Raw genomic sequence first — 19,749 nt, 5'->3', positions numbered from 1 at the left:
TATTAACAATGTCTTTAATAACGATTATAAAGGAGATCATTTGTATCTTTGTCTTCCCTCCTTAAGTGAATATAAGCTAGCAAAAATTACCCAAACCACCTCTGCAATGGGCAGAATAAGAAAGACAGGAGGGAGGAACAGAGAGGGAGAAGAAAGGGGGAGAGAGAGAGAAAGAGAGAGAGAGAGAAAGAGAGAGAGAGAGGGAGAGATAGAGACAGAGAGACAGAGAGAGAGGAAAGAGGAGAGAGAAAAAAAGGAGAGGAGAGGAGAAGAGAAGAGGAGAGAGGGAAGAGAGAAAGAGAGAGAGAGAGAAAGAAAGAAAAGAGGAGAGAGAGAAAAAAAGGAGAGGAGAAGAGGAGAGGAGAGGAGGAGAGAAGAGAGAGAACCTGGTAATCAGGTAATTTGTAATTTCTCTGGTCCTCTGCTAATGCAGATCAATGTCACCCTTTTCACTTAGGAGCCTTAGAAAGTTGCCTGAAAGACTTGGAAAGATTAAGGGTCTTAATAGACTTAGAATGAGTCAAAGGGGAATTTGAACCCAGCCCTTCCTTCCAGCAAGGTTGACTATCCCATTACTTCTTTTATGTCCTTTATAGAACAATAATATTCCATTTCATTCATATACACTAATTTATTCAGCCATTCTCCAACTGAGGGGCATCCACTAAGTTTTCAGTTTTTTGCCACAAACATTCTTGCACATACAGGTCCCTTTCCCTTCTTTATGATCTCTTTGGGATATAAGCCCAGTAGTAACACTGCTGGCTCAAAGGGTATGCACAGTGTGATAATTTTTTGAGCATAATTCCAAATTGCTCTCCAGAATGGTTGGATCCGTTCATAGCTCCACCAACAATGCATCAGTGTCCTAGTTTTCCCGCATCCCCTCCAACATTCATCATTATCTTTTCCTGTCATTTCAGCCAAACTTCTTTTGCGTTTTAAGCGGCAAAAGCCCAAGTCCCAGTCCAGCCCATTAGTTTTTTACCTCTACCTAGGGTCTAAGAAATGTATACTGTTACCTATCTCTTAGAGCCCCTAATGAGATAATATTAAGTACAAAGTTTTGTAGCCATAAAATGTAATATGATAATGACGCATTATTTTATTTTTTGCTGAGGCAACTGGGGTTAAGTGACTTGTCCCAGGTCACACAGCTAGGAAGTGTTAAGTGTCTGAGGTCAGATTTAAACTCAGGTCCTCCTGACTTTAGGGCTGGTGCTTTATCCACTGTACCACCTAACTGCTCCTGATCCATTATTTTAAATTACAGACTCTTGGTCTGCATGAGCCTTTCTTTAAAAAGAGGCATAACCTTTTGCTTAGTTAACCTCTGAAGCTCATGGCTGGCTCAACTTACAATAGCCTAACAAATCTTTGACAAAATGGTCCTGGCTACTAAGAAATAGAGGACCAGAACACTTTTCATTACAGATCCCTTTTTTTAGGTAGTCAAATTGATTCTTTTAATCCATGGATTCTGAACATTTTTTTTTTTTTGTGTGTCTTGAACCCCTTTGGCAATCTGAGAAAGCCAGTGGACTTAGAATAATGTTTTTAGTACATAAAATAAAATATGTATAATTAAAAAGGAAATCAATTATAGTGAAATAAAGTTTTCAAAATGTTAAAAAAATTAAATTTCTCCACCCAAGGCTAAGAATTCATGTTTTTGATAAAAAGAATCAAGTCAGGGACTTGGGGACAATATGGGACATTTTCACCCTCTTTGCTATTTCCCCTCTAAGTATAGAAAAAAAAAATGAGCACAAGTTGATAGGCAAGAGAGCAAGAATGGCTCGGTAAGAATCCCACAACTAGAAAATCAACTCCATTCTTACTTCTTTCAGTTAATGTGGTAGCTGAAATTAAAAGCAGGATTATATGTGGGGGCGGAATTTAAAGAATCGCTAGTAGATTCTCTTGAAGCCATTTTTACGACAGCATTTTGTTGACTTACCCAAGCTTTCCACCAGGCCATTGTCTTCAGTCCGGTGCTCTTTTCCCTAAAGAAGTAGAGGAGGAAAAATACAAAATAACATTATCTAGACTGTAGCTGTATATTTTAGGATTATGGCACATGTTTACAATACTTAGAAGGAACCATTCCGCCCTCACCCTCACTCCTACCCTTTCCTTCAACCAACTTACCAGGCGAAAAAAATAAATCTGTCCCAAAGGGCCTAAGTTTCTTTGGACTCTGTGGACACAGAGCAGTAATGGGCTAACCAGCTCTATTCCTGTCTGGGACGAGCAGCTTCTTTCTATACTTCTCCAGAGCCACACCCTTCAAACAGGCTGGGTCTGAGAAACATTCTCAGAAATGACTTCACTGGCAAATAATTATCCCACTTTGAAAAACCCACAGCTTTAAATCAGGTGATCAAACAGAGGCTATTGGGAAATGTTTTTATGTAGAATGGAGCCCCAGAGAAGAAAGAGAGAAGGTTTTATGTAAATCCACCCCTCTGTGATATAGATCCAGAAAATGTCACTCAGAGTGAAGTGACCAGAATTCACCTTTATGACTGGGGAGGCTCTAAAACTATATTTTACTAGTTTGTCAATGAGGAATGAAAACAGGTCTTATAGACAAAGGTGAATTGAATTATGAATTAAGCAACACTAGTCAAGTACCTACCATTTGTAGATATATCATATCGTGTAGGAATTCAAAAGAAACAGATTTGATCCCTTTTCCTCAGTTTGCAATCTGGTAAACCATATACAGTCCATCAGTCAACATTATTATGCACCTGCAATGACATGCAAACAGTGATAGCAATGTATTGATGATGAGTACCAAAGAATAAATGGGTGATGTAGTGGAACAAATGCCAAAGATATTGAAATCAGAAGCCTCTGTTTCAGCTCTTCCCCTTTCTGGTTGTGTGATTGTAGGTAAGTCATTCAAGGATTCTGAGGCTCAGATTTATTATCTACAGGATGGGAATAATATCCTTTGCTCTATTTACCTCATTGAGGTGTTTTAAAGCTCAAATAAGTTAACAATACATAATACCCTTTGCTGCTATAACCATGTGAATTGTCATTGGATAGTTGCTTAGGAATGGGATATTTTAGGTATTTTGGTTTTCTAGTCAATTAAGATTTAGCAACATTCCTGTCTTTCCCCAAGCCATGTTTCAACCAACTCTTGCTGCAAGAGTTTGAGGAATTTAGGGGTCAGGATTATGGTTTCTAGTCTTGATTCCAGAGATAAGTTTGTGTTTAGAGCTTTTAGGCTCTCTCTCTCCACCCATGGAATTTTTGTACAACCCTTTCTTGTGCCTTGGGGATATATAAAGAAGGGAATCTGATACTTTTCTTTCCATGGATGAAGGTAGTTTATTCTTTGGGGGCTGGTAACAGGCAGATCATTAGGCAGACAGACCACCAGGCAGATTTCCAGCCTTCTCTGGTTTAGTGGTCTTTGTCCTTAGCAGCCTCCCCAGCTCAATTTCTGTTTGAATAGCAAAGAAGATAAGTAGATAAAGCACTTAAGTGTCAGATATTGTGCTAAGACCCAGCAGTGCAAATACAAGCCATTGAGATGGTCACTATGTACAAGGTCTAATAAGGAAAGGCAGCACATAAAGAGAAGATGGAAAAGAGGGTGGGGATGAGTGTAGACATGATGTAGCGATGGCCCCCAAACAGGCTGGAGCATTAGTTAAAAAGGCTAGAATTGCCAGTCAGAGCCCAATATCCAGGAAAGGGAGTCTAAGGTTATTGGAATAAGACTCTAGAAATTAGAGAAATTCCTAGAATTTAGGAAATTAGGTCTTCATATTTATCATCCAGGAAGAGAGATTTGGAGATGGTCTTGTGGATATGGAAATCCCTTCAGAGTATTATATTAGAACTAGAAAGTGATCTAGTGTATAGTGTTCTGGAACTGGTCAAGAAGACTCATTTTCCTGTAAGTTCAAAGCTGGCCTCAGATACTTACCATCTTGAGATCCTGTGCCAGTCAATTAATTTTGTGTGCCTCAGTTTCCTCATCTGTAAAATGAACTGAACAAGGAAATTGCAAACTAGTTCAGTGTCTTGGCCAAGAAAACCCCAATAGGCTCATAAAGAGTGAGACATGGTTGAAAAAGACTGAATAGGAACAAAAAGTTAGAAGGAGCTTTAGATTCAGTTCTATAGAAGAGCAAATGAAAATCACAGAGGAAGACTTTTTCAGCTCATAAAACTGGAGTTTTCTCTAGTGATTTGGGTCTTTTATATGCATTAAGATCTGGGATAAGTATTTTTCTGGAAGTGTCTTCCCTGAGAGACTAAATCTTTTGACTTGGAATCCAGTGTCCATTTCCTCAATAATAGCAAAAATTCCTTCAAGAACAGTCAAATAACTTTGACTAAATTCCTTCTTCACTTTTCCATATAAATATATTGCTACTTTTTAATTATTAAAGACCCTAATACTGAAGCATTCACTCACACTGACCCCTATGAGCTCTCTCTTGGCAACTACAACACATTCTGGGAACACATTTTTTCCCAATTCAATTCAATAAGCATGTATTAAGTACCAAGCTATAGGCTTGGCATCCCAAGTAGCCAGGGTAGTGACTCAGCAGCATTTATTTGCCCAGAAGAATAATCATTAATACTAATGAGGTCTTTTGCCCTTCAAACTTCATCACATGAGAAAATCCCCTTTTCTTTCTAGGCAGGGAAGAAAGATTTTACCTAGGGATCTGACATCTACTGTGACTGACATCATGTTTTTCTAAACAGAAATCTGAAATATAAAACTCCTCAATTTGCATTTAGCCTATTTGGGGCTCCATTTAATTCAGCTGATTTCTTATTGGTGGGTCTAGGACTAGACAGGAAGGAAAACCTTAAAACAAGGTTTTTAATAAAACTTTCTTTCTTTGCTGTGTCAGATCTGAAAAATCAATATTTTTTTTTTCTGTACATGAAAACAAATGTTTGCAGGCCAAACCTAATTAATGTTCATTGCTTGGTGATTTATTTCTTTTATTTCACGGAGGCTAGAATGACAATGGATAGTATGTTGGACTTGAAGTCAGGAAAACTTGGATTCAAATCTTGATTCATACAAGCTGTGTGAAGTAGGAATTTCTAAGCCTCCTGGAAATTTCTTCAGTGTAAATGAGAAATTTGTTATCTTTACATAATATTGTAAACCTTCCCTTCAGCTTGTCTAATTTTTAAGATTTGCAAGACTATCACCTTCCTGGTTAACATTGCTTTGTGGAATTTATCACCATGATTCAGAATTACATTCTAGAATACCTGAACACACAAAAATAGCATTTCCATTTGGCAGAAAAGCTTTGGACCATGGGAATAATTTCTGAATTTGCTGATATATGACACTTTCATTGAGACCTCAAAGGTGACTGTTGTTAGGAATTCAATGCTTTTATAGCACTTTGTTTAGGACACAAGGTTGTTTCTGAGAGGTCTTTCACAGACGCTTGCCATATGCTCATTAACACTTTCCAATGCCTAAGAAAGCCTGTCATTTTTTTTTCTTTTTACTCTTCCCCAAAATTTCACAGCTCTATTATTTAAAGAAACTTAATTTGCTCCCAAAAAATTAAGACTGTGTGCCACATAAAACATAGATCTGGCAAATCCATTTTCTGGAAATATGCTGGATATACTTCCTTGTACTTACCATGCTAACTATTCTGTTGACATAGTCTTGGCTCTCTTATTTCTTGCAATTCAGGTTTAAAAAGTACCGGATTTAAAATCAGAGGAACTGGGTTCAGATCCAGATTCTGACATTTAACATATGTGACCTTGGGCAAGTGGCCCTCCATTCTTAGTTTCTTATATATAAAAATTGTATAATTTATACAATAACAACAATATAGATAAAAATGCCTTTGAAAAACTTTAGAATTCTAATGAATGCAGTGATAAAACATGGCTCTGAAGAATGAAGATAAAACATGTCTCTTGCCTCCAGACAGAGAGATGATGAACTCAAAATGTAGAAAAAAACATACATTAACAGATATGCCTAACAGGAGAATTAGTTTTGTTGGATTCTGTACTTATGTATTGCGAACTTTATTTTTCAGGTTTGCTTTTTTATTTATTTAATTGGGAGTAATGGGAAGTCAGATTTATTTTACTTAAAAGTATTTTAGTTTCTCTAATTACATGTAAAGATAGTCTTTAACATTTATTTTTGCAAGATTTTGAGTTATAAATTTTTTTCTCTCTCTCCCTTAATTCCTCTCTCCCCAAGACAGAAAGTAATCTGATGTTATACATGTACAATGATTTTTTATTTTATTTTACTTTATTTTTTTTATTATAGCTTTTTATTGTCAGAACATATTCATGGGTAATTTTTCAACATTGACCCTTGCAATCACTTCTGTTTCAACTTTTCCCTTCCTTCCCTCCATCTCCTCTCCTAGATGGCAGGCAGTCTCATACATGTTAAATATATGTACAATGATTTTAAACAAATTCTATTTCCATATTAGCCATGTTGTGAAAGAAAAATCAAACAAAAGGGAAAAAACAATAAAAAAGTGAAAATAATATACTCTGATCTGCATTCAGTCTCTTCTGGATGAGGATGGCACTTTCCATCTTAAGTTTCTTGGAATTGTTTTAGATCACCATACTGCTGAGAACAGATAAGTCTATTAGAGCTGATCATCACACAATCTTGCTGTTACTGTGTACAGTGTTCTTCTGATTTTACTTACTTCACTCAACATCAGTTCATGTAAGTCTTTCCAGGTTTTTTTGAAATCAGTCTGCTCATTATTTCTCATAAATCAATAGTATTCAATTTTTAATTTTATTTTTTTATTATAATAACTTTTTATTGACAGAACCCATGCCAGGATAATTTTTTACAACATTATCCCTTGCACTCACCTCTGTTCCGATTTTTCCCCTCTCTCCCTCCACCCCCTCCCCTAGATGGCAAACAGTCCTATATATATTGAATATGTCACAGTATATCCTAGATACAATATATGTGTGCAGAACCAAACAGTTCTCTTGTTGCACAGGAAGAATTGGATTCCGAAGGTATAAATAACCTGGGAAGAAAAACAAAAATGCAAACAGTTTACATTCATTTCCCAGTGTTCTTTCTTTGGGTGTAGCTGCTTCTGTCCATCATTGATCAATTGAAACTGAATTAGGTCTCTTTGTCAAAGAAATCCACTTCCATCAGAATACATCCTCATACAGTATTGTTGTTGATGTATATAATGATCTCCTGGTTCTGCTCATTTCACTTAGCATCAGTTCATGTAAGTCTCACCAATCCTCTCTGTATTTACCCTGCTGGTCGTTTCTTACAGAACAATAATATTCCATAACATTCATATACCACAATTTACCCAATCATTCTCCAGTTGATGGGCATTCATTCAATTTCCAGTTTCTAGCCACTACAAACAGGGCTGCCACACACATTTTGGCACATCCAGGTCCCTTTCCCTTCTTTAGTATTTCTTTGGGATATAAGCCCAGTAGTAACATTGCTGGGTCAAAGGGTATGCACAGTTTGATAACTTTTTGGGCATAATTCCAGATTGCCCTCCAGAATGGTTGGATTCGTTCACAAGTCCACCAACAATGCATTAGTGTCCCAGTTTTCCTGCATCCCCTCCAACATTCGTCGTTATTTTTTCCTGTCATCTTAGCCAATCTGACAGGTGTGTAGTGGTATCTCAGAGTTGTCTTAATTTGCATTTCTCTGATTAATAGTGATTTGGAACACTCTTTCATATGAGTGGTAATAGTTTCAATTTCATCATATGAAAATTGTCTGTTCATGTCCTTTGACCATTTATCAATTAATAGTATTCAATTACATTAATATATCATAATTTACTAAGCCACTCCTCAATTAATGTGTATCCATTCAATTTTCAGTTCCTTGCCACTATGAAAAAAGCTGCTATAAATAATTTTGCACATGTGGGTCCTTTTCCCTCTTTAATGATCTCTTTGGAATAAGGATATAGACCAAGTAGTGACACTGATAGATCAAAGGGTAGGCCATTTTTATAGCCCTTTGAGCATAGTTCCAAATTGGGACACATTAATTTTAAAAATACTTGTGAATTTAAAAATAAGAATAATGCATTTAAAATGATATGTAAATTGAGGGGATAAACTGGTTGGCTTCCACAGAACCTTCAAATTCTGAATCTATGAATTAATAGTAATTTATGATGATAATCCACAATCAAATTTTTGTATTTGAAGGGAAACTATCCTATTGTAATTTAAACTTACTGAGTTAGTTGACTCAGTTTTTCTTGGTACATCATGGGTATAATTGAACTGCAATGGAAATATTCACTTTAATTTCTGAAATTATCATGGCTTGAATTTTGTTGCTTGACAGATCAATAGATTTATTTTGTAGTTCATTGGACTCATTTGTAGATATTTTGGACTTGTATTAGACAAGTAGCTTTCAGAACCAAAGTTATGCTTTGAAATCATTCCCTTCATGCTTTGTTAGGCTTGTGAAGTAATTTTATAATACCCACAAAGAGTTCAATATGCTGGTTTCCAATTTTATTACAGGGATCTCTAAATATCAGATTATTTTCCGCACAAAAAATGAATGGCCTCAGAAATACCTTTGAGACTTTTGTATAATTTTTACTTCACTGTGGTGAGTGATTATTTGAACAGTAGCATCAAGGCAATATTTCTTTTCTTTTTTTGGATTTTTATTCGTACTTCAAAAAAAATCATACACTGAATACTAATGTTATATTCAGGCACAGATACAAGTTTTAGAATATGAATATTCTTTGATGAGTGTGATCATATACTATTTTGTCTTGCAAAGAGAACTTGAGGAGAACAAAATAAAGATTTATTCAATTTGCAATATGTCAAACAATCTCAGTTTGCTATATTTCCATTGGAAAATTGCCTGATAAACCAATATCTTGCGAATAACTCCCAATATATTATTGAATTGGCCACATTTATTCTGCCCGTGCTACACAATAATAATTTATATGACTCTTTTAAGGTTTACAAAGCATTTTATATATGTCACCTCATTTAATCCTCACAACCATCTTGGGGTATAGGTGGTATTATTATCCCCTTTTCACAAATAAGGAAATTCAGTCTGATAAAGGATAAATAATTTGCTCATGGTTGAATAACTAAAACATGCCTGAAGTAGGATTCAAAATCAGGTCTTCCTCACTCTGGTCCAGTGTTCTCTCTTCTTCATCACCTGGATGGCTCTAACTAGGAATTGTAAAATGAAGAGATGAGAAGAGAGAGTGTTCTAATATGTTCTCTAGGAATGGGAGAAAATATGTGCAAAACCATGAAGATGGAAGTTACATATGAGGAAGAGAAGAAAGTGAATCAGATTTGCTTGAATGTAGAGTCTGTGAAGGGAATCATAGGTAATAAACTTGGAAAGACAGGTTGAAGCTATGTTTTAATGGTTTTAAATACAGAAAGCTTTGTAGTTTATCTTAGATGCAATAGGGAGTTCCTGAGCTTTTTGATCATGATCCCATGGTCACAATTATCCTTTGGGAATATCACTTTGATGACTGTGTGGGCAATGGAATAGGATTTGATGCATTGAGTCTTAAGATAAACCAACCAAGTAAGAGGTTATTTCCAAGGGTCCTCAAACTTTTTAAATAGGAGTCCAGTTCACTGTCCCTCAGACTGTTGGAGGGCCGGACTATAGTAAAAACAAAAACTTTGTTTTGTGGGCCTTTAAATAAAGAAACTTCAAAGCCCTGGGTGAGGATGGAGAGAAGGGAGCAGATATGAGAGATGTTGTTGAGCTACAATCAAGACTTGAAAACAGACTATTTATGGTAGGAAGGGCATGGGAAGGCAGAATGAATGAAGAGCAGAGGATGTTTGAATTTGAGGAGCTGGAAGGATGATGGTATCCTGGACTGAAATGAAGAAGTTAAGAAGATGGACGTGGTTTGGGAAAAAAATTATGAATTAATGTGATTTTTAGAATTAAGTTTTGTGATGTCAGCTATCATTTAAGATGTTATCTTTGGTTCTTTGACATTTAAATGAACTTCAGTTGCATCTGTGTTATAAGCAGTATTTTCACAGTTTTTATCAACCATTAAAATCTGTGTATAACAATCAATTCCACAGAGGGAACAGGATGATAACTGTTCACTGGGGCTTAGCTATTTGCCCCTGTTCTTCAACAACTTTTTTTTTTTCAGTTTCATCTTTTGTCTAAATTTTGTCCCTGAAAATAATTTAAATGTACTTTAAAAACTATAATAATAGTAATCATAGTTAGATATTTGTTTGATTATTTGGCAATAGAGGCTAATGCTGTTTCTCTTTACTGGGATTGCAAATAATTAAAAGTGTGATGAGGGAATACAATTCACCCCAACTTTTCTTTTCTTAGCTCTCATTGAAATGTGGAAAGATGCCTTATCTCTGAGGATTCTGTGCATATTCAGAGCACTATTACATGAAGCAAGGCTTTGCATGGTTTTTTTGCATGAATTCTTCTACTTCTAGATATTCTCACAATCAGAAAGTGCAATGAGCTTTTGAAGTAGGAAGGTAGGAGCTCCTGTCATTTGCCTTAATGAGGATACCAACACTTTAGCTTTAACTCTATGCCTATTTAGGAGATAGAAAACTATCAGCCTTTACTATCTGCCTTGTCACTGACTCCTAAAATCCTCCAGGTCTTACCACCTGTCCTGCCTGTATGCCCTAAAATCCTCTTGTATTGTCATCTGATTTACTGATGTATGCTAAAATACCCTGAACCATCCACCTCGCTTCTTCACTTTTAGCACTTTTGGGCCTTTCTATCTGCTCTGCAGTGCTGCTTCCTCCTCCTCCTCCTCCTCATCCTCCTCCTCCTCCTCCTCCTTCTCCTCCTCCTCCTCCTCCTCTTCCTCCTCCTCCTTTTTCTTGTTCCCCTTCTCTTCCTAAGTGGACATAGTGAAATTATACCTCCTGAAGGACCAGTCCCATTTATTTTGTATATTGTGTCTCTTCAATTAGAGTGTGAGCTCCTTGAGTGTAGGAACCACTTTGCCTTTTTTATTTATATCCCAAGCATTTAGCACAGTGCTTGGTGAATAATAAATTCATAATGTCTGTTTTTCTTTTCTTTTTATTCCTTCTGAGACTGCCCAAGAGTTATCTTGAAAAGCAGAGGAGATTGCAGGCCTTTGAACTTGTCTTTCCAAACCAGCCCTTGTGGAGCTGAATATATGGATGTGGAAGAAAAGCAGGAGAGCCACTTCAGGCCTTTCCCCATAGAGAAAGGCAGTCTTGGGGAGATTAACCCGAATGGCTTTGTCTGCATGTCTGGTTCAGTTTTTTTTGTGTGTATGTATCCCCGGGAAAGACTTGTGCTTTGAGCTTTATTGTGTGAGGCTTGTGTGGTATTAAGCAGAGAAAGGTCTAGGAAATGATGACTATAATAGGACAGAGCTAACTACTTTCTGACTCACACCTCCTGGGCCCTTCTCCATTTTCCTGGGTGTGTTTGTTTTGGGGAAAAAAGAGCTCACAGCTAATGAATGCTAGTGCCTGGAGCTTCATTTGCCTAACTAGTTACATCTCTTATCAAATTGTTTAATTGGTTGACCTATTTCTCTAGATTTCTTACCTCTCTTCACTGACTTTATCTCCTCCATGAATGAATTTTCCCAAAGTTGTAGCAGATTCAGAGCCTTAATGTGTCTCTTCCCCTTCCCTCCCTCTCTTCCTCCTCCTCTCTCTCTCTGTCTCTATTTCAGCCTCTTTCCCCTCCACTCCTCTTCCCTCTCTCTTTGTCCTCTCTTCCCAGATACAGCTGCCAGGATGGTCCAGGACATAACGCTCCAATTAAGATTTAATGCCTCTCTATCTCCTTCTCCTCTACCTCTTTCTCCTCCTCCATCTTTTTTTTCTTCCTCCTCTTCCTCTTTTTCTTGTTTGTGTTCTTTTTTTTTTCTTTCTTCTCTTTCTCCTTTTTTCTTTCTCTTTTTCCTCCGTCTCTCCTGTTCCTTTCTTCCTGCTTCTCTTCTTTTTCCATCCTGGCTGCATGATAGCCTATCTCAAGAACAGACCTAGGATTGGTGCTGTACAGAAAACCAAAGGTAGGAGTAGGAAATGTTGCATCGTGCAGAACCATACAGGTGTCCCATAATGTGGCTGATGCTGTTTCATCTCCATATTATGGTAGAGGAAAGAGTACTGGTGAGCTGGGACAAACTCTTGACTCACTACTGATTTATTCTCTGTATCTAGGAGTCTTCGATCTTGCCTATGGTGAAAGGGGACTTCTTATCTGCCTCTCTTTCTATTATTCATAAAGTGCTTTGAATGCCCTGATAACAAACTCCACATCCTACTTTGCCACAGATTTCAGTGCCTACATTGTTTCTTCACACAAGAGTTTACATGTGAACTTTCTCAATGTAACCTATTTTTAAGTCAGTTCTTTGTAACTGAACATTTCTTTTCCTAAAGAATGTCCTTCCCAGACTTGTTCCTAAAAATGCATTTAAAACAGAGCTCTGGGGGTTGACCTGTGATGTCACTGACATAGGAACTTCCCAAACAATACTGATTGGCACCTTTACAATGAATAGTCATAGATTGTTGCTGGGAACATTGAGTTGCTGAAGTTGCTGAAACTTGCTTATGATCACAGACTTTATGTGTCTGACCATATTACTACCATATCACAACCATTTCTGACTCTGAGGCTGGTTTTCTACTAAGTCATACTATTTCTGTTTTAAGTACAAAATAGAGGAAATACTATACACATATATATTATATATATTTTTTCAATTAAAAATGGAAGCAAACTATACAATTGCAAAACTAGCAGTTAGAGAAAGATAATATAATTTAACTCATGAAAAAAAGGCAGAATGACAGAAACTTTGCTTGAGAGTAGGTATTCTTTAATTTATTTTAGTTATATTATTATATTTTATTTGACTGGGATAACTAGGTGGTACAGTTGATAGAATGTTGGTCTTGGAGTCAGGAAGATCTGAGTTCAGATTCAGTTTGAGATGTTTCTTAGGTATGTGAATCTAGGCAGGTTACCTCTCTACCCTTCTTCTCTTGACCTTTGTGTGCTTCTTTTTCCTCATCTGTAATTTGAGAAAAATAGCACCTAGCTCTTAGGATTATTGTGAAGATCAAAGGAATTAATATTTGTAAAGTACTTTTTCAGTCTTAAAGCACTATATTAATGCTAGTTATTATGATCCTTATTAATATTATTAGTTTAATCATCAAGACTTACTAGCACGGAGCATATAATAGATGCTGAACTGAACTGTAATCAGGAGAGCTGTGCACCAATTTTATGGCAAGACATTTCACATTTCTGAGATCCATTTTCCATATCTGTAGAATAGAGACAATGATACTTATACTAACAACCTGCTAGGGTTGATAGAAGGAAAGCATTTTTTAAAAGTCAAAGTGCCATGTAAATGTGGGTTGCTATTTTTACTATCACTACTACCATCATCACCATCACTGCCACCACCACTGCCACCATCACTACTACTATTACTACTGCTACTACTACTCTAGTACTATTACTACTGCTGCTACTATTGCTACTATTACTTTACTACTACGATTATTACTACTACTACTATTACTACTCTACTATTATTATTACTACTACTACTACTCTACTACTATCACTACTGCTATTCTACTACTACTAGTACTATTACTACTGCTGTTACTAGTACTACTGCTACTATTACTATTACTACTACTGCTGCTACTATGATTACTACTCTAGTACTACTATTACTACTCCACTAATACTATTATTACTACTACTCTACTATATCACTACTGCTACTACTACTCTACTACTACTAGTACTGTTACTACTGCTACTATTACTATTACTACTCCTGCTGCTACTATGATTACTACTCTACTTTTACTACTACTACTACTACTACTATGACTACTCTGCTATTACTATTACTATCACTACTGCTACTACTACTTTACTACTATTAATACTATTACTACTGCTGTTACTATTACTATTACTGCTGCTACTACTACTGTTACTACTACTACTACTCTATTACTAATATTATTACTACTACTACTACTCTACTATCACTACTGCTACTACTACTACTACTACTCTACTATCACTACTGCTACTGCTACTTTACTACTACTAGCATAATTAGTATTGCTGTTACTATTACTACTACTACTATTACTACTACTGCTGCTGCTACTATTACTACTACTACTGTTGCTACTATTACTACTACTGTTGCTACTATTACTCCTCCTCCTCCTTCTCCTCCTCCTCCTCCTCCTCCTCCTCCTCCTCTACTACTACTATTACTACTACTACTACTACTATTACTACTATTACTATTACTGCTATAGAAACTGAGCTAAGAGTGGTAAAGTGCTCAGGGGCACATTAGCTAGCTAGTAGCATCCTGGTCTCTTGGTACCCATTTCCATTATATTCTGCTGCCTTTCCTACCAAAACTAAAATACTAGCATTAAATTACCTTTGCTGTTATGCTAGGCAGCATACCAACAGAACTTACATGGATCTTTCACCCACATTAAGGTGTTTACAGTCTGAGAGTTGATGTTGATGCAGTCAAGTATGTGTGTAGGGTATAGAGTATAAAAACATGAAAGCAATGCACAGATAAACTTTTCTTTGTACCATATAAGACAAGGGCAGAGCTGGAGAGAGAGGAGCTATAGGCATCCCATGTGAGGGGTGGGTAGAGTTAAGGGAAGCTCACCTCTGATGAATCTAGAAACCTTGAGTTTAAATCTCTATAAATTTTAAAATCTTTATAAATAATGGGAGAAAGGGCAAAGAATGGAAAAATGATTAAAAGGGATGGGAAAGGAATACCATGACCTCAATTCTTGGCCTAAGGGACTACCATAGACCTGGATAAGAGCTGAATAGATTCTCTTGAGATTTCAGGGGCATATGGGCAGCAGAGGTAGAAGAAGCCTTAGAAAACTCATGCTCTTCCTAGAAGAAATAGCTGACCTTGAAGCTTCCATTTTGGTAACCCCAGCTTTCTTGACTCTACTTATCCCATGATAAGTTTTGAAACTGTATGACTTAACTCAGTCTTTGATACAGTCATGGATCACACCAACCTCAGCCTCTCTAAATTTGTGACCATCTGATCCCTCATGTTCATCTTGTTCTCATTCTCAGGACTTCCATCTATTATAGACTTATATTGAGAAGACTTCTTAAACTTCTTAAACTATGGATCATAACCTTATGTGGAGCTGCAATGTGGGATCACAAAAAATTTTTAACAGTAAAAGATTTCTGAATGCTCTGTGACTTGCAGTATCAAATATTTGGCTAAGATTAATTTTTTATATAAAAACAAACAAGCCCATCCATCTCATTAGTATGCAAATTTGCTTTCACTTTTACTAAATAGGAAAATTATACATATGTATATACACCAAAGAATTATTTTAAAATAAATTTCTTTATGATTTTTTTATCAGTAAATGTTTGATTTATATCTCTATTTTATATATCTTTATAACCAGGATTGCATAAAAATTTTTCAGGTGAAATAAGGTCATGAGTGGAAAAAGTTTAAGAAGCCCTGTTCTAATCTGACCCCATCATAACAATCCATAGATACCTACTACAGTAAAACAGCCTCAGCAAGTGGTCACTCATCTTTTGCATGAAGATCTCACATGACAAAGTGATAGGGAATCCATTGTCTGTACAAAGCTCACGCCATACAAGTTCTTTTGACTATTAGCTCTATAGTTTGATTATTGGATTGTTGGGCTTGGAGTCAGACTAAATTTGAGTTAGAATCTCACCTCTGACATTTAGCACCTCTGACTGAGGAAATCCCCTTCAATTCTCTAATCCTCAGTTTTCCCCTCTGTAAAATAGGATTAATACCTTTAGTACTGACTTCGCAGGGTTAACATGAAGATGAAATGAGATTAAAAAGAGCTGATATTTATATCGCCCCATAAGATTTGTAAAGTGTTTTATATTCATATCTCTTTGATCTTCACAAAAGCACTCTGTGATGTGTGCCCTTATATTCATTTTAGAGATAAGGAAACAGATTTGGAAAAGTTAAGTGATGGTTATACAATTTGCTAGATTTAAACTGAGGTATTTCCTCACTCCAGATCCTGTCTTCTTCCTACACTTATCTTTGTCTTAGCTTTGTGAAACTTAAAGCATCATATAAAGGTCAGTTATTATTATCAGGATTTTTTCTTTGTATGCTGAGCAAAATCTACAAAATCCCCAACCAAACCCAAACTCCCTTGCCTGCTAGATCTTATCAACTCAGTCCAAGAAGGGTGCTTAAAATTAGGGCAGAGAAGAGACAACCCAGTTGTTGATTTTTGCCAAGTGGATCCACCCACTTGTATGAAACCCTGAGAAAAGTTGTCCAGTCTCCTTGCTTAACACTTCTCTGTTCTTCTGGTGAGTCCTGGATTCTTACTCCTTGATTAGGTTCTTCTTGGAGTCTGCTTCTGAATGTGCCTTTTTTTTGCTCAACCTAAATATCTGGACATGGGCCCCACTTTGTCTTTGCTCCTGGTTTATTCTTTTTAGCTGGGCTTTTTACTGACACTTTGATCTAAAGGTCTGGTCATTTTTGCTTCCACATTCCATGCCCATTGATTTTGTTAACAGAGATTGCTCATATCCTGCTAGGGATTATCTGACATTTCTACTACAAATGACTCACAGAACTCCCCACTCCTTTTACCTAGTTCTCCAACCAAGATAACCTTGTGCTTCATATGTTAACAATAGCAGATAACTGTCAGATTGTATCCAGTAAATGGCACATACCAAGATTTCTCTTGAAAACAAGAACTTAGATAATTATCAAAATTTAAGGATAAAATATTCCCTTGTTGAGTTTGGGAAAGAGGACCTCAAAAGTGTGGGGTCACAGACCAGTGTCGCCAAATGTCTCAAAATAATTTGCAGGCTTGAACCCAGTTCCTAATCAAAGGGCAAAGATTTATTGTAATTATAACGCCATTACAAGTGGACTAAATTCCAAGAGAATTTAGCAAGGGATTCAAGAGAAGGGGATAGATTTATACAAAATTGGATCAGAGCCTCATGTTATTTATTTGCTAATTTTATGGCTCTCAGGTAGGTTTGGAACTTGGTCATTACTGTCCAACAGATTCTATCTGACAGTAATATTTATAGGATGCTTGTAAGACTTTGAAATCATTGACAGATTGTTAACACAAGGTCAGAGGGTTTCAGGATCACTGATATATCTTCCCTAAAATCTAAGGGGAGAAATATTATTACATTTTACAATAATTGACAGACCAGAGCACTTACATTCCTAGGCTAGAGGACTTTTACAATCATTGGCAAACAAGAGCAATCTTAGGTCAATAAGGCTTTAGAGTCACTGCTCTCTCCCCTACATCACCCCTACTATTTCAGGCACATTTTGGCTTAAATGTATGTGGTATGGAGGAAAGATCCCTGGTTCTGTTTTCAATCAATCAGTGACAAGGAAGGAAATACCCATTTATTAAGCACCTATTATGTGCCAAGAATTTGCTGAAGGTCAGAAAGCCTCATAAGCTGCAGAGCTGATATGTGGATCGAGGCCCTCTAACTCCAAATTTATCTCTTTTTTTTTTCATTACATAGTGTCCTTAGGGAAAGAGGGATGGACTCAGGAAGTAGCATTTCTGTTGGTAATCATGGTTTGTTTACATGGGCATTAAGTGTTTCATCAGTTAATGTCCTCCTGCAGCTGGTGAGCCCAAACCTTCAAGGTGCCCAGTATCCATCTTGGTGGAGACAGACAGATTCAGTCTAGAGGGGATCCCAGTGACCATTTAGTGTAATTCATACTGTGAGACTCACAGAAGCCCCCCCCCCCCATTTTGAGACAGTTGTAATTGTTAGGAAACTTTTGGGGATATCAAGCCTAAATCTGTTCCTTTAAAATCTCCTTTCTTTCTTCTGGTTCTTCTACTTGGACTCAAAGAGAGCAAGTGGAATCCCTCTACAAGCAATCCCTGTCAAATATTTGAGAAGCTATCATATCCCACCTTGAGTTTTCTTTTAGGTTAATATCCCCAATTCCATCAATCCTATAGCAAGAAATCATTCTGGTTGCTCTACTCTTGGTAAACAATGTTATTTCTAAAATTATTGTGTCCAGAACTAATCAGAATATTCAAGGTATACTCTGACTGGCTTAGAGTACAGTGGGAACTATTACCTCCTTATTCTTGAAAATAATGCCTCTTTTATATAGCCCAAGCTTAAAGTATTTTTGTTTTTAGTGCTATGTCATAAATCTTTAAGCCACTTAACTGCTGTCTGCCTCAGTTTCCTCATCTGGATAATAACACCTTTTCCAGGGCTATTGGGAGGATCAAATGAGATACGAATGTTTGCAGTCAGGAAGTCCCGCCTGACTTCAAATCCAGCTGTAAATACTTACTAGCCATGACTCTGGACAAGTCACAACCTCTATTTGCCTTAGTTTCCTCATCTGTAAAATGGGGGTAATAATAGCACTGACCTCCTAGTGTTGCAAGGATAAAGCAAGATAATATAACTTAACACAGTGCCTGAAATCTAGTAGCACTTAATAAATGCTTGTTTCCTTCCTTCCTGAGAAGACTTGACTCCAGGGCTACCCCCTATCCATTATCACACCACCTCATTGCCTCCTGAGAGGTTCATTAACCCTTGCCTCCCTGGTTCTCTATGTTGTAGAAATATAACCCATTTCTTTCATGCTTATGTTCTGCTGCCTGTTTATATATCAGCCTCATTTCTTTCAGGTTGCAAACACCTTTAAGAAGGAAGGAAACATGTTTCTATAGTTTCAGTATACTTCCCTGGGACAATATCACAAGGGATTTACATGTTTGTTTGTGCAAGAAAAGTTAGCATGATAAAATGAGACAATATTTGTGAAGCACTTAGCGCAGTGCCTGGCACAGTACACTCTTAAAAATACTTATTCCTCTTCTCTACACCCCTCCTCCTTTATTCCTTCTTCCCATGTAGTAGAAAGAACATTGGACTGAATGTCAGAAGACTTGGGTTCAAATCCCATCACAGAAACTAGCTATGGTGTAAGTAATTTAATCTCTCCAAGTCTCAGTTTTCTGATCCGGAAAATTAGGAGGTTGGATTTCATAACTACTTTGTATGCTTTCATTTTTAAATCGATGCTCCTATGTTCCTGGTTCTGCCATTAACTAACTGGCTGTGTGACTTAATATAAGTCGTTTAAATTTTCTGTGCCTCAGTTTTCTTTTCTGAGCTGCCTACGTCACAAAAGATTTTTCTGAAGACTATGTATGAAGAGGCGGGTAGTTAAGCCTTATTAGGACATTAGTCATCTTGAAAATTTGCTAATTAGCCATTTTTTCATTTTCCCTTGAGTTGGAATTGTCTAAATCATTCTGACTTTTGACTGTTGGTAAAATGGCACCCGTTGGCCAGGCTTCTTCCTGGTGGCCACTATCTGAAAAACTTCCCTTGTGGTCAGCCACTCCAATTCCAGATATGTCATTGATTATTGATAGCATTCAGTTCTGACCACAGATGGGATCTATGATTGAAATTTTGAATCTATTGAAATAACTCAGGAAAGAAGCAGAGCAAAAAGGACAAAGGTAGCCAGGAACCCCAGGATGAAGTTTGCTCATTTGAGTTCACAGCCATGAGGA

The 19,749-nt window shown here is 36.9% G+C and overlaps 1 protein-coding gene across 1 annotated transcript in view; it reads right to left on the bottom strand.

Annotated features, from left to right (window-relative positions):
- LOC100913627 (annexin A8) overlaps window positions 1-2,292 on the bottom strand; it is a 29,985-nt gene extending 27,693 nt beyond the window's left edge. Inside the window, exons 1-2 of the mRNA XM_003755170.3 lie at window positions 2,152-2,292; window positions 1,961-2,006 (exon numbers count right to left, since the gene is read on the bottom strand). Of these exons, the coding sequence (XP_003755218.1) occupies window positions 1,961-1,981 (21 nt within the window). The 5' untranslated portion in view covers window positions 1,982-2,006; window positions 2,152-2,292. The remainder of the gene's footprint in view (window positions 1-1,960; window positions 2,007-2,151) is intronic.
- Between the last annotated feature and the right edge of the window lie 17,457 nt (window positions 2,293-19,749).

Source organism: Sarcophilus harrisii, chromosome 2 (assembly GCF_902635505.1).
Source record: "Sarcophilus harrisii chromosome 2, mSarHar1.11, whole genome shotgun sequence".
Taxonomy (NCBI): domain Eukaryota; kingdom Metazoa; phylum Chordata; class Mammalia; order Dasyuromorphia; family Dasyuridae; genus Sarcophilus; species Sarcophilus harrisii.
This window is presented reverse-complemented; position numbering and strand designations above follow the sequence as displayed.